Source organism: Xyrauchen texanus, chromosome 41 (genome assembly GCF_025860055.1).
Source record: "Xyrauchen texanus isolate HMW12.3.18 chromosome 41, RBS_HiC_50CHRs, whole genome shotgun sequence".
In the NCBI taxonomy this organism is placed as follows: Eukaryota; Metazoa; Chordata; class Actinopteri; order Cypriniformes; family Catostomidae; genus Xyrauchen; species Xyrauchen texanus.
In genome coordinates this window covers 22,608,563-22,625,060 of record NC_068316.1, presented here as the reverse complement: position 1 = coordinate 22,625,060, position 16,498 = coordinate 22,608,563, and the positions used below count along the sequence as shown (strand labels likewise).

Here is a 16,498-nt window from a genome sequence, read left to right as displayed (position 1 = left end):
ATATATATATATATATATATATATATATATATATATATATATATATATATTAGTCAAAACTGAATATTCTGGATTTTTATTTTATTTTTGTTCTTAAAAATAATAGCCAAACCTACTGTATATTTCCCTTCATTTTAATGAATGGGCAGTTGCTGTCAGCCATGCTAAACCACGCCCCCAGTATTGCACGAGAGTGTATGTCAAGACTGCAGAACAGACATTCTCGAAGAAGAATAACAATACAAATGGCTCAGCATTTATTTGTGCATTAAATTACACATACACTTATGGCAAAGAAACTCGTATATTTGTGCATTCTTATGGTGTGTGGATTTGTAAATTGAGCATGAGTGGATCTGTTGCATGCTTTTGTGGATCGGTGTCTCGTGGATTTCTGTGTGCATCTGTCGATCTGTTGCGTGAATAAGTTCTGGTTACTCACAATGGTAAACATTGTGCAATCACAGATGCAGAAGATCCCACTCGTTTATGTACACGACCCACAAAGCTTTCATATTACATTTAGAGGAGAAAAGATAGAAATACAGTGCTGTGGAAAAGTATTTGCCTGATTACATAAAACAAAGGCAATCTGAGTAAATACAAAATACAGTTTTTAAATGATAATGTTATTTATTGAAGCAAAAAAGTTATCCGATACAAACTGGGCCCGTGTTAAAAACTATTTTACCCCTTAGTTTCTAAATCCCAAAATCTATTAAACTGCATTCAAAATGTGGATCAGCTGGACTAGACACACCAAGGCCTGATTACTGCCAGCTCTGTTCAATCAAATCAACACCTAAATATAACTTTTTCAGCAGCATGAAGTTGGCTAAAAGGTCTCATCCAGTAGCACACTATGCCAAGGTTGAAAGCAATTCCAGAAATGATGAGGAAAAAGGTGATTGGAATACATCAGTCTGGGAAGGGTTACAAGGCCATTTCAAAGGCTCTGGGACTCCAAACAACCACAATGAGAGCCATTATCTCCAAATGGAGAAAACTTGGCACAGTAGTGAACCTTCCCAGAAGTGGTTGACTTACAAAAAATTCCTCCAAGAGCACAGTGACGACTCATCCAGGAAGTCACAACAAGGCCAAATACAACATCCAAGGAACTGCAGGCCTCTCTCGCACGAATAAAGTTTACTCTTCATGACTCCACTATCAGAAAGACGCTGAGCAAATATACCATTCACGGAAGAGTGGCGAGGCAAAAACCACTGCTAACCCAGAAGAACATAAAAGGCTCATCTGAATTTTGCCAAAACACACCTTGATGATCCTCAAAGCTTTTGAGAAATGTTCTGTGGACACGTGTCCCTTTACATCTGGCATAAATCAAACACAGAATTAAAAAAAAAGAACATCATACCAATAGTCAAGCACGGTGGTGGTAGTGTGATGGTGTGGGGATGCTTTGCTGTGTCAGGACCAGTGCAACTTCCAATAATTGAAGGAAACATGAATTCTGCTCTCTACCAGAAAATCCTAAAGGAGAACGTCCGGTCATCAGTCCATGAGTTGAAGCTCAAGCGCAACTGGATTATGCAGCAAGACAATAATCCAAAGCATAGGAGTAAGTCCACCTCTGAATGCCTCAAAAACAGCAAAAAAGGTTTTGGAGTGGCCTAGTCAAAGTCCTGACCTGAACCTGATTGAGATACTGTGACAGGACCTTAAACGGGAAGTTCATGCTTGAAAACCCTCCAATGTGGCTGAACTAAAGCAGTTCTGCAAAGAAGAGTGGGAAACAAATCCATCACAGCGTTGTGAAAGACTGATCTCCAGTTATCGGAACTGTTTGATTGCAGTTGTTGCTGCTAAAGTTGGCACAACCAGCTACTACGTTTAAGGAGGTAGTTTGTTAAAATATACACTACCATTAAAGAGTTCTGAAACACTTGACTGAAATGTCTGAAATCATGATCTTAAAAATCTTTTTACCTGAAGGTTTGAAATTATTTTTGTAGACAAAAATCTAATTGTGCCACCATATTAATTTAATTACAAAACTAACATTATATAAAATAAAAAAAAGGTTTTAAATTGATGACTTGGAATAATAATAAATAAAAGCAGCCAATAAGTGCCCAACATAGATGGGAACTCTTTCAATACTGTTTAAAAAGCATCCCAGGGTGAAACCTCAAGAAGTTGGTTGAGAAAATGCCAAGAGTTCATGTCTGCAAATTCTAGGCAAAGGGTGACTACATTGAAGATGCTAAAATATAACAGTTTTGATTATTGACAATTTTTTTTGAATAATATGACAATTATTCTAAAATGTGAAACAAAATAAAAAAATAAAGAATGAGTAAGTGACCCTACACTTTTCAATGGTAGTGTATATACATTTTAAAAATGTATGTTGTGTTTACTCAGGTTGCCTTTGTTTTTTTTCTATATCTCTTTTGAAGATATAAAACTATTTAGTATCAAAAAAATACACAAAAACAGAAGAAATCAGGATGGGGGCAAATACTTTTCCATAGCACTGTACTTATTATTCCCCTAACAGATGTAGACAGTTTGAACAGGAATGTGGTTCCCCCATGAACTTCACAGTGGGAACTTTATTTTTGGTTTGAAGCATAAACCTCTATAAATGTTTTGGATTTATGCTTAAAACTAGTAAAATTATTAGTCAATTGGGTAAGAGAAATAAACGTTTTAAAGCAAGACAAAAATACTTATTAAGATAATGTCATTGCAGCATGCATTTACAAAGTTAATTCCTTTTTAAAGGACTGTACAGAAACACACACCAGTCTGCCAAAGCCCCCATAGAGGATGCAGAAGCCACCCTGGTAGTCAGTGACCTCGGCAAAGCCCTCGACGCAGCGGTAGTCGTAGGAACAGATGACCCTGTTGGTTTGGGGGTCAATCTGATCGATGCCCCCTGGCGTCACTTCTAAACACACAGCCTTCCGTGCATCACTCCAGTGATGCTTAAAGCAGTTATAGCGCTGAGGAAACATGACCATCAGGATTAGTACCAACTCAAAATACTAATGTGAATAAAAGCATGTAACCAGTAAGTTAAATTAAGACACATTCCCTTGCATTATTCAAATAAGATTTGGGTGTATTATCTATACATTATCTAACTTAGAAACAGAAAAATCCTTCCCCCGTCATGGTCATGTAAAACTAAATTACAACTGTTTTTGTTGCAAGAAAACTTGACTAATCTTATAAGTGGATGTAAGGGACATTAAAATGTTACACAAGTGAACAATATGCCTCCTGTAAGCAATGAATGTTTAGTAGGTTTGGATATTTGTAATAAAACCATATACCCATTCATAATACCATAAAACCATTCAACAGCTATATTTCAGAACATTTCCCCATGTCAAACTCACTCTTCCGGTGATTTTTCCCTCTGAGAAGTCTGTTCTGAATCTCTGTGGAGCAGAAAGAGGGAAGTGTCAGACAAGATCACAAATTATACAGACAGTCTGGGTCAGTGTGTTGCAACCAGTTAGTAAAGTGGGACTCATTCTCCACTGAAGGGGGGGTTGAGGGGTCCTGTTCTGCATCAGAATAGTTCATTTTAAAAGGGATAGTTCGCCCAAAAATGAGAATTCTGTCATCATTTACTCAGCCTCGTGTTGTTCTAAAACAGTATTTCATGGTACACAAAAGGAGATGTTAGGCAGAATTATTGCATCAGTCACCATTCACATTCATTGCATCTTTTTTTCCATACAATGTAAGAATGGTGACTGAGATATTTTAGGGGAAATGTCCCTTTAATATTCCAACTAGGAACACCACTGTATACCACAATGACAGGTATATTTTAGGTTATGTAATTTCACAGCAAGGATTCCATTTACATGAGTGGTCCCACTTTATATTAGGTGAATTTTCTTTTTCCTTTTTCTCCCAATTTGGCATGCCCAATTCCCAATGTGCTTTTTAGTCATTGTGGTCACGTAGCGATTCGCCTCAAACCGGGTGGCGGAGGACGAATCCCAGCTGCCTCCGCGTCTGAGACCGACAACCTGCGCATCTTATCACATGGCTCGTTGAGTGCATTACCACAGAGACATAGTGCGTGTGGAGACCCAATTCATCACACGCCCCACCGAGAACGAACCACATTATAGCGACCACGAGGAGGTGACACCATACAACTCTTGCCGATGACTCTACCCTCCCTAGCAACCAGGCCAATTTGGCTGCTTAGGAGACCTGGCTGAAGTCACTCAGCACACCCTGGAATTCAAACTAGTGAACTCCAGGGGTGGTAGTCAGCGTCTTTACCACTGATTAATTCTGTATAATTCACACAAAATTCACATTTGTTTCTAATGAGGTTGAGGTACAGGTAAGTTAAGGTGTAGAGGTAGGGTTAGGAGTTAATGTTTAGGGTAAGTGTTGATGCTAGGTTTAGGATTAGAGGTAAGGTTAACATTGTAACTACAGACGGAATTAAATGCAGGTACTTTAAATGCAAGTACAATGCAAAAACACGCAAGTACATTGTATTAAATACATAAGCACAAAGTAGTTAGAGACACCTAATATAAAGTGGATCCAAACAAGTTGATGTCTTTGGTTGTTCATTCAATATAGAGGAGATAAATGAGAGAAGAGTACAAATGGAGAGAAGTTTTACCAGTGCTTCTGTTAGCAGCTCTGTGCGATGCTCAGTGGAAAACTTGAGCGTTTCTGACTTTTTGCCACTGCCTTTCCGGAAAGTAAGGTTAAACTCTGTGCCCTGGCCTTTACCCACCGGAGAAATACCACAAATATCCCCGTAAGGCCACTAGAATGAAGAGGAAAAAAGAGAGTGTCAGAGTGAACAAACAGGGAGAGACAGACACAATATTTATAAAATGTTTAATGTTTACCGACATGAAACAACACTTGCAACACATTTAACTTCCATAATGTGATGCATTTTAGGGTGAAATACAATATTCAGCAGGTAATAATGTGTGAATGAATTGTGAAAAGTGAGCTATAATATTATTATATTCTATTCCATTATCCTTGTGCGACCCAATGTACACATGCGTGGACGTATTTTGGCTTTGCAATATGCAACGCATAATTTGACTACATTAAACTAACTTCACAGAACGAGTCATGTGACCAAACAACATGGCGCAGATCACAGCGGAGTCTGTCTTTGGGAGAAACGGCAACAAAACATCTGGTAAGAAGTAGAGATGCACCGATCGACCGGCCAGGGACCAGAATTAGCCGATTTTCCGCATGCTCGGCCCGGATCGGTGACCGGTCGGTCAGCCTCACATCTTTCCGATTCCAAGCTGGTCCGTTTTGTTGCCAGCGGCGCAGGCAATAACGTCACAGCCGCATGTAAACATGTCATTGGCGTGGAAGATCTTCACTGTGAGTGAAGTATACATAAAGTTTGAAATCTGTAATAATTTTAAGGCCAAAGTAAATCGTGGGGGAACCACAACAATAACTTTCAGATCAACAAATGTAATTAGACATTTATAACACCATCACCCAGCTGAAAATGCCCATTTTAAAAAAGAAGATAAAAAGTGAAAGCGGCTAAAGCTAGCCAGAGCTCAGAGCCAGTCACAAGTCAGCAGCCTCTCCTATCATTCCTTGGTATGAGCAGCGAAAATACCAAAGCAATTACAAAGAAAATTATGGAATTCATGGTCCTGGATGACCAGCTGTTCTCCATAGTTGAGGACAGAGGCTTCAGAAATCTGATAAATTTCCTCGATACAAAGTAGGAGGTACTTGTTATTTGTACCTCTTTCTAGACACAGAGCACTTTATTTTGAGAGTTGTTTAAGTGAGAGAAGATCCTGTAACTTAGTGCAGTTTGGGGGAAATTGTAATGTTTAATAATTAATTTTATTATGAAAATAAAATTTAGCATTGAAGAAAGGTAGATTTTGTTTGTGGTCAATAATAGTTCTTAGAAAGAAAATCGGAATCGGCAAAATCGGTATTGGCAGGTCACACTTGCAAAAAATCAGAAATCGAAATCGGCCAAGAAAATTGCAATCGGTGCATCTCTAGTAAGAAGCCAAATTAAGTTTTTACATTAACCTGTTTAAGTCAAAAGATTAGAATCTCAAATTTCATCCAATATGCCATTTCTAAAATTTGAGTGATTTATCGCGAAATGCCACTCTGTTAAACACAATGTACACTTTATTGCATTTTTTCCTAAGAAATCATATTTTTACTGTGCATTATCACATTGGAAATCAATGGGTTCATCTTAATGTCTTGAAGGCCTACGTCATATCAGTGAAACTGTAAAAACAGATCCTGCTCTCAATGGTAATAAAAAACACTGGCCTCAGCACATTTTTGAATATATCTCCACTGTTGGTCAAATGCTGCATATTTAACTACTGAAATCAGACAGATGGAAAGATGGGGTACCTGGTTTGTAACTTCTAGCGTGGTGGGATTGTATGTAGTGATGCCATGAGTCCCCACTGAGAAAACACGTTTGTACCTGAGGAAATACAAAGACACACACATTTTCAATAAAACACTACGGTGAATTATTTTTCTTTGGTATATGGCATACTTGTTTATTCCAAAAATAAAATGAGTTTATCAGAACTAACCAGACACCTTATCCATTGGCTATTATCTTACAGAATAAGGCAAGAATGAATCAAAACCTTGATATAACTTTAGACGGGCCAGCAAGTATAGACCAAACTGTCCAAAAATTGTCCCCCCAGAAGTGAAAAGTATATAGAGAGACAAAATGAGAGAAGGTTGATTTAGAAACAACCCCAGCACTGATGTCACTATGAATAAATCTCAGAGTCATGAGTCATGAGGGCACACAAAGAGGGCTGAAATGAATAATGGACTGTGTGCACGGCCTCACAGTAAGAGAGAGAAATGGGTGAATAAAAGGAGAGAAATGCTTTGAAGGCCTTAGGACGTAAACACTTTTGCTTTCTAACATGTTTGTGCTAGGCATCTCCCTCATACCACTTTCTCTCTATGTCTCACTTTTGTCTGTACTTGTCCTTAGGAGTTTTGCAGCTGTGTATCCTATATCAGATACCTTGATCATCTTAGTCTAGAAGGGAGGAATGCATGTTCTATTCTAATCTCTCCTCACTCCCAAAAGTATGGTGATTTCAAGGGAGGTTTTTGGAGAATGTTTGTCTGTGAATAAATGATTTTGTGATCCCAAAATGTGCCTATAAAGTCATCAAAGAGAAGGACTATAGCTGTGAGCTCCCTTCTGATTCTAAACACGTTTTATTTCTAATAGAGGAACAGTTGAGCTAATTACGTTCACTTTCATTAGTCCAGGATGGAGTCTCAGGATGTTTGGTTAAAGTTTCCAGGTGTTATCTTATAATTCGGGGGTTCCCAAAAAATTTGGGTCCGCTGGAACTAATTAGAGGTTCCACAAAGTAGCAACACTCACATTTGAGACACTGCAGTAATGAAGAAGCATTAGATGATGTAATTGCCAGTAAACAACAGAAGACGAATGTGGAAACAACAGTTGATGTCAACATCAAGAACATGTGTTCTGAAGGAATATAAAAGACATCTTTATGTTTCTAAACTTCTGAGGAGAAATAGTCCTGTATCTCAACAGTCGTTTAAGATGTGCCAACCACCTGTGTATGTGCGCACAGTAAAATGAAGTAAACTTTGACAGGATCACGTTCGACTGGACAGGGAACGCTCGCGTTAAAACCGAAGTTTACATTGGGCTTAATTGACCTTTAATACACTTGTTTTTCAACATCAGACAATTTTCAATGTACTATGATTGTAGACACAGATGGATGGTGTGAAATGGGATCGACAAATCAAAATTGGCCCATTTTTGCATTTAGTTAATTTGCTCAAACAACCATTTGTTTTGCTGTTTAGGACCCTTTTCACATTTTATTTTTTTATTAATTTGTGATGTTCCTGGATATTATAGCTCAAGGAATAATGTTTTCAACTTTCACAACTAATAATATAACTTCGCTAAATGTGCACTGCCAAAAATAGCAGAAAAGCATCATCGTAGAATGAGAATGGAGTCCATAGTGGAAAATAGAGTGTCTTTTACATTAGGTGTTCAATGGATTATATTGATCTGTCATATGGATATAGCTGCAATACCAGAAGCCCCAGAAGACTTGAATCATCATCCACACACAACTGTACTGCATAAAAGGAGGAGGAATGTAAAGGAATATGTCGAGTTGAGAAGAGCACAGGAGATATGGAGACAATACTAGGCTTATTTGAGTCTGAGAGAGAACGTTTAGAGAGAACTTGCCCTCCAAACAAATATGCTCCAATCTTTACAGGCAAAAATGTGTATCAAATACACTGTAACTCTCTCCATAACCAAAACATCATTGGGTTTAAATTAAGGATTATCTACTTGCATACATTTTTTCATTAAGCATCTGATAGAGATGCATAAAAGAAAACTGCGTCACTGAATTCTCCAGAAACGCCTAACAATAACAAAAGACAGCTTCAAAAAGCTCTTTCCGCCCATAAACATACTGCTCATTATTATAATGTTATTATCCACCATGAATGGAACACTGAGTGAAACAAAAGCAAGCACCAGGGTTCAGCTTAACAGGCAACACTAGTTTAATTGGAAGAGAGTGCATTAACCAAGATGTTGCATTTGTTTAGAACAAAAGAGAAGTGGAAATATTCACTAGTATATTGTAGTTTTGTAACAGAGTAACTTGCAAAGTCAGCAATTCTAAATGCCTCATCTAATTATTTAAATATGCATACATACTACAACAAATTCACACACCTAACTACAGCAAGCCCACATATGTCTGTACAGTACTTAATCTGAAAAGCATTGCTTTCTATTTTAAGCATCACAATTATTTGTACAATCATTTAATAAACATCTTTTAGGAGTACATTTACATATGTTCTAAATCATAAGTAAAAAAAATCTTTCCAATGAAAACACACATTGAATAGATGTCTTGGTGAAGCCTTTAAATAACAATACTACCACAACTAGAAAATATGAATGAGTGATTTAACTAAATAAAATGAACAAAGTAGATTATTCTGCAGATAATGCTTGTTGGGGTTTAGCCCAGCACAGACAGATAGAAGATAACTTATATGTCTTTAAAATGAAGCAGGCTGTTTATCCTGGGTTCATATAGAGAGTGTGGCATTATGTCTTTGTATTGACATTAAGAGTGTGTCCTTGAGTCTCGTGGTGCCATGCAAGGTTCGGACGTGTGAAGGGTGAGCTCTGCGCACTTTGCTGGTTTTAATACTTTTTGTGTCAAACCAGTGAGATTCGATACACCCTGATTCTTAACGGTTCTAGGAAGTCAATATGTCAAAGAATTCAAAATCCTCAGGCTCTGGAAACATTAAAAGACACTTACGTGCTCAAGCTGAAGACCCCGAGAAGCAGGGCGAAAGCCCGGGAGCCGATTTGGCCGATGAAGAAGAAAATTCAGCGAAAATGTATGAACATGTCGGCAATGCTGACAAAGGTCAATTGATCACTATCATGGAGATGAACTTCACTGAGATGGTTACAAGAGTGGGGGATGTTGAGAAACAGATCGATTATTTGGAGTCATCTGAGTCAATTAGCTGCTAGCGACCAAGGTGGATTTGGAGCGCGTGTGGGAGAAGCTGGAAGATTTGAAGAACCATAACCAACGTAATAACATCTGAATTGTTGGAATTCCTGAGGACGAAGAAGGTCGTATATGGTGCAATTCCTGGATGGGCTCTTTCAGAGTCTGTTGACATAGCAGGCCATAAGCTGGAAATCGAGCAAGCTCACAGGGTTCCAGCTCAGCAATCCGCTGAGGGAGACAGGCCTTGATCAATTCTGGCCACATTTCTGAGATCATCCGATAAAGATCTCATGTGAAGCGAGGAGTAAAGGAAGGCTTTCTTGGAAGAACAGCATTTTCTTTTTCCAAGAATTTGCAAATTCAACAAGAGAGAAATGTAATCTATTCCAAGAATGCAAGAAACTCTTATATCAATGGAAGGTCGCTTTTGCACTGATATTTCCAGCCAAATTGAGAATAGATGCTAAGGATGGCCGCAAAATATTTACATGTCCCCAGCAAGCCATGTCCTTCAAAAAGTCAATGGGCTAAGTAAGTTATTTGTGGTACTCACATTGCAGTGAGCCTGACTCACTGAACATTCACTTGACCATCTGAGGAAACGGAGTGCCTTTTTTAATTCATTTTGTGCTGGTTCCGCCTAGCGGCTTGAGTTTGTTTTGTGAAGTAACACTCCTTCGTGACAATGTTTTGGATTATTGGTTGGAGTTCGTTTTGTGGAGTATTTCTTTCAGAACATTCGTTTGACTGCCTGAGGAAACTCTTTTTTTTGGTGTTGGTTCTGCTAGTGGCTGGATCTTGTTTTGTGGAGGAACACACCTTCGGGACAGTTATGTGGATGAATCTACATGTTCTTAGTGTTTATTCTGCCTATTGGCTGGAGTTTGTTTTATAGATTATTTTCTGTTGTGTAATTCTGTCGCAAACATTTTTTTATAGAAACACAGGACTTGAGCAATCCAACAGCAGAGTTGTTGCGGGGACTTTCGTAGGCGTACATGGACTGTTTGAGTTTAGATGGATGGACTCCAGTTGCCGCTGTCGTGTGCAGAGTTAACGCGCATGTTGTTCGGGGGAAGTTTGGGGTTTGATTGTTGCTCTAATGTTGGAATCTATTTTTTCTAATATGTCAAATGTTAATTACAGTGAATTGTCTCTCTCCACGTGGAATGTGAATGGGTTGGAGCATGCCTTAAATTGATGGAGGGTTATTCCTTTTCTTAAAAGGATATAGTGTTTCTTCACGGAACGCATCTTTCCCCGCAGGAAGCTGAAAAATTTGGGAAGATATGGGGTGGACATGTTTTCTTTAGTGCAGGCTCAAGTAAGAGCAGGAGAGTCATTACACTGATAAGCAAGCATCTACAATTCAAATATCTCAAACAGATTAAAGATTAATTAGGAAGAGTCATTATTGTTTAAGCAGAAATTCAGGGGCAAAGGTTGATTTTGGCTAATATTTACACACCTAACACTGATGATCAGGGCTTTTTTAAAGATCTTGAAAGGATGTTGCAAGCTACTGGCACTCCTCATGATATAGAAATTGGCGGAGACTTTAATCTATTGATTGACTCTGTCCTTGATCATATTGAAGCAAGTGTGTAAGCCCCTAGCTTACACATGCTTCAGAGGATATGTAAAAATCTTGGTCTTACAGATATTTGGAGACTTTTGAACCCATCTGGTAGGGACTATACATTTTTTCATCAGTCCATAACATTTATTCTAGAATAGATTTTTATTTATATATATCCAAGTCCCTCATTTCATCTGTTGTTGATTGCTCAGTTGGAAATATCTTAGTCTCAGAGATGTTTGCCAAATACGTAGAAAAATAAATCATCAAGATGCTGCTTTAATGTATCCCTTTTACAAAATCCTGAATTCCAACAGCTGATTAAGGCATAAATCTATGTTTATATGGAGACCACCTGGTCCTCAATATCCTCTGTGGACAAAGATCCAAGTGTGTGTAAGAGTTACCATCCAATTTCCCTAATCCAGTTAGACATAAAAATATTGTCAAAAATTCTGGCTAACCAACTAAGTTATGACATCTCCTATTTATATATAGATCAGGTGGGGTTTATTATTGGCCGCAGCTCTTCTGATAACATTAGGCGTAAGTGGTCAGTGGCGAATGACCAAACTCCAGCTGCTGCCATCACACTTGATGCCAAAAAGGCATTTGATATGGTGGAATGGGATTATCATTTAATATTTTGGAAATATACGGGTTTGGGAATACTTTTATTGGATGGATTGTTACTTTATAGACACCCGGTAGTGGTGGTACAAACAAATGCATTAATTTCAGATTATTTTACTCTGGCTAGGGGCACCTGGCAGGGTTGCCCTCTTTTCCCATTATTGTTCTGTCTTGCTCTGGAACCATTAGCAGCCATGATAGGAAAGAGGAAGATTTTCCAGGGGTGGTGGCAGGAGGTGTGGTGCATACGTTTTTGCTTCACGCAGAAGACATTTTATTATTCTTGGGGAGTGTGGAAGCTTTCGAGGAGGTGTCATGTAGAAGACTGGGGACTCTTGTGGAGGGGCTGTGGATTACTGTGTGTGTATTCTTACGTGTGACCACAGGGGTGTTCGTTGAGGGTCAGGGTGGGGTTGGTGATTGGGGAGGGATAATAGTGGGGGTTAAAAGTTGATTCAATATATGTTGTGTTTTTCTGTGTCATTTCTACGAATCAATAAAAAATGTTAATCAGGAAAAAAAAAAGTGTCCTTAGCAAATCATGTTTGTGATAGGATGGAAAGTTATGTAAATAATGATCTAAATAATGCATGCTGACATACAAACACACAAAACATGCAGGAAGCTTTTTATCAGACAAGTGTGAAAAGATAGCAATTATAACATATTTCAGTTCACAGTTAGCAAATATAAAGGAGGCAACTGTTAGATGGCACTATCACACTGACAAGATTGGCTGTGTGAAAGTCAACAATAGTACTTGTGACTGTACAGTGCCTATTTAAAAAAAAAAAAAAAAAGGGATGTGAAACATTTATTTAACTAACGCGTTGCGTTACAGTTCTCAGTACGGTGTGCCAAGTTATAGGTCTGGGTATTGATATAGATTTCCCGATTCGATTTTGATTCGATATCAATTCATATGGGAATATTTCTGTTATAATGTCCCTTTTGCTTACATATGAAAGAAATTCTCACCCAGTTAATACTAGGGATGCCCGATCAGGTTTTTTTGCCCTCGAGTCCGAGTCATTTGATTTTGAGTATCTACCGATACAGAGTCCCGATCCGATACTTCTATAATACATTAAAAAAAAAGAATAAAGAAGAGCGAAAAAACAGATCCAGGATGTTCCTTATTTTTTATTGAATTCACCTTATTTTAACATTCAACATCTCTGTTAACAAACAGAGCACTTCTGTGAGGTAGCTTGAACAATCAAGTAATAAATGACATAAATTCTTCACTTTTGGACTTTAGTGCAACAGCAAATATAAAAAAGTCTAACATAAAAACAAATAGTACCTCAACTTAAAATACCTGGCAGGCATGTAAACAAATAAAAAATAAAAGTGCCACAGTGTTTGCAAACCAGTAATGTGCTTTTAGGAACTGCGAATGGCAGGTCACTCATTGCGATCATTTGTGCTATCTTGGATGTGATGTCCTGCGCCTTCGACGCAGTCACAGGGCATTTTTTCTCTCCTATTCAAACTCTCTTGCAGCGTGAGCTGACTCGTCTTCGGCTAGGTTGCCTGGGTAAACTCGCTGTATTGTGTCGGGTGTTTGTTTTCGAGGTGCCGTATCAGGTTTGTTGTGTTAAATGTAGCCTTTTCCTTTCCACCTCTTGCAATCCCCAGTTTACATATCTCACAGTTTTCTATGGCAATGTTGTTGTCATCAACTTTATAATATCTCCAGACCACAGACATACTCGCGCTTTCCGCTTCAAGCTGCTTCCGTATTCTACTTCGCCTGCATTTAACCAATAGCGTCTCTGAAACAAAGTGATGTCATGCGGAGTCAAAAGGGTCTAACTCTGCCACCGCATAACTATAGATGTGTTAAAAAATAATGAGAATATATATACTTATATATCCGAGTCCTGATCGGGAGGTAACGTCCGATTCCGATCGAGTCTGAAACCACGTGATCGGGCCCGATTTCCGATCACGAGATCGGATCTGGACATCCCTAGTTAATACCGTTAATTATACAGGGGGCTTTTAACTAGATACATTATGAAAATATAGTGTGTAAAATAATATACATTTTACTAAATATATTTTATTAGTTTTTCATAATTTGTCACATTTTGGCTTTCAAAATTAACAAATCTATGTATTCAGTCAATAAAAAATTACTACATTTCATATATAATTTTTTGTTACAAGTTTATTGTTAAATTGCCTAATTTGTACTATTTATAACCAGTCTCTTTAACAAAAATGGCATTTCTGTAAAAGTGTCTGTAGATGAGCGCATGTTAAAAAGAGAATTAAATGTTTATTTTTTGCTGTTTTTGATCAACAACTGACTTTAAAAGAACAGAAAGGGTATTAAAAGAGACATTAAACAATTGCAAATCGACTGTGTGGATATCGTCTTTCGACACGCAATACACCTAACAAATTTGAATCTCAATACGCGGTGAAAGGATCTCGCTGCTGAATATAAACTTTACAATTACTGGCGAGTGAAATATAAACTTTAAAATTACTGGCGAGTGAAATGTAACTGCCATTTACCAGGCAGTTTGAAAATATATACATTTAAGAAATATGGTTGCAAATGCGAGTGATTTCCTCTCACTGGGAGTTGCGCATAGAGTAAATGATAGATCTTGGGATTTAAGAAACAATATAGTTCGAATGAAGATCACGATGCATTGTAAAATCAATATTTTTTCCCATCCCTACTCTGCTGTACACTATTCACATACTATGGACAGTGTGCAAATTCAGTCGCAGCCCATGTTTAGATTAAATTCACATCCTGCATAATGTGTACTGCATACTGCATATAAAGTGAAAGCAGTATAGTAATATGCTATCCTGAACATAGCCATTATCTCCAAATAAAAGCAACTCCTCTTTTTCTGGTCTGCATTCTTTTTTCTCTCTGCAGTGCAATACAGGCTCTATGAGACCAGTCACAAGACTGGTTAATAATTCATTGTCTCTGGCTTCCCGTGAACAAGTACAGAACACACAAACACAATTTACAACCATACCACATAGCTTGACCCAACTAGATATTCTTATTTGATAAAAAAAAAAAAAAAAAAAAAAAAATCTTCAGGCTTTTCAGTGTTATATTCTGCTTTATATGCAAGTCCCAAGACTTAGAAAAATGACATAGGTTATTTTCAGAATAGCATACTATCATACTAATATTTCTACTGAATCCCTCAATGCAATCGAATATGCCTTGCTTTGGCCAGAGTGAAGAATGAATCAGAATTAATAACAACCATAATTTCAAACACGTTCCTGACTCATTTTCAGACAGCCAAGAGAGACATCTTTACAGAGACACACAAAACAATTTCTCCACTCACTGAATTAAATGTGTAATGTGTTGATGTCATGTGACAACAATGTAGCATTCTACATACATTGAAATGTTCATCATTACAAAATATGTTGTAGTTTACCATTTAAAAATGTAGGCAGTATTTCTAACCTTGAGAGCTTTAGTCAACCAGTATGGTTTGAATGAAACAAATGAAAGACAATGGATAAACATCTAAATTGAGCAGCTCTTTTGTCTCAGTCAAGTGTTGAGATTTTCCAATAGCTTATTCATCAACTCAGCTGATGTGATAACACAGGCTTTGAACACATGAATGAGATCATTGCTCGAGGAGGAATAATTCTTGGCATATCTCTAAATTACACTGGCCAGAAGCAGGTCGCCTGCCCACCCGCAGGACAGTGGATGATGTAATCGGTTAGCTCCAAAGTGAAAAACACAGCTAAAAAAATCTCCTTAAACATCTCTGCAGTGCAATGAAAAATCCAGGTCAAAGTCTACATCCGAGACAACATATGAGGGGACAGGTTAATGTACAAAAGTCACCGTAAAGACTACAGGCTTGTTATGTCACATGCTCATGCAATCATCACCAGAGAAATATTTAGGTTGATAAATGTGACATGGATCTACATTTCAGTCTTAGGGTCCGTTCACACCGAAAGGGTTTTTGTAATTGTCTGTTTTTAATAGTTTTTTTGTGTAACAAGCACTAGATGGACATCTCTGAATGTTGTGCAGCGTCTCGCTGTTTTTTCAGCGTCTTCTACAGCAGCACCCCATTTTTATGATGCAGTGTCAAGGGCCTGGGTAGCTCAAAGTTAAAGACACTGGGTACCACCCCTAGTTCGCTAGTTTGTATCCCAGGGTGTGCTGAGTGACTCCAGCCTGGTCTCCTAAGCAACCAAATTGGCCCGGTTGCTAGTGAGGGTACAGATACACGGGGTATATATATATATATATATATATATATATATATATATATATATATATATATATATATATATATATAACCCTCAGAGCAAAGGAAAGAATGCAGGTGTGCTTATCTCTTTTACTTGCAACCAAGTGCCTCAAATAATATTCTTGGATGTATTTAATAAACAAAATTATTTATTCAATAATGATATATATTGATTCATAAAAATGTATATAAAAACTAAAATGAATAATATTATGCCATCAACCTGGTACATTTCAAATTCAGTAACTTGCAAACATGACACTGTTTTCTGATAGAAAATTTAAGTGCACCCTGAGTCCTGGAATTTGCATAAAGCCATCCAGTCAGATTAAAGATTGTCATTGTATGCTAGTTTGTGCCATTTTTGTGCACAATATCCAACAAGACAGTTAGTGTATGGCTCTTAGGTCTAAGACTAG

At 37.8% G+C, this 16,498-nt stretch overlaps 1 protein-coding gene across 2 annotated transcripts in view; it reads right to left on the bottom strand.

Moving 5' to 3' along the window:
• LOC127634045 (dnaJ homolog subfamily C member 13-like) overlaps positions 1–16,498 on the bottom strand; it is a 74,599-nt gene that overhangs the window by 43,035 nt on the left and 15,066 nt on the right. For both annotated transcript variants that reach the window (XM_052113443.1, XM_052113444.1), the window contains exons 3-6: positions 6,400–6,475; positions 4,634–4,783; positions 3,372–3,413; positions 2,772–2,972 (exon numbers count right to left, since the gene is read on the bottom strand). In XM_052113443.1, the coding sequence (XP_051969403.1) occupies positions 2,772–2,972; positions 3,372–3,413; positions 4,634–4,783; positions 6,400–6,475 (469 nt within the window). The remainder of the gene's footprint in view (positions 1–2,771; positions 2,973–3,371; positions 3,414–4,633; positions 4,784–6,399; positions 6,476–16,498) is intronic.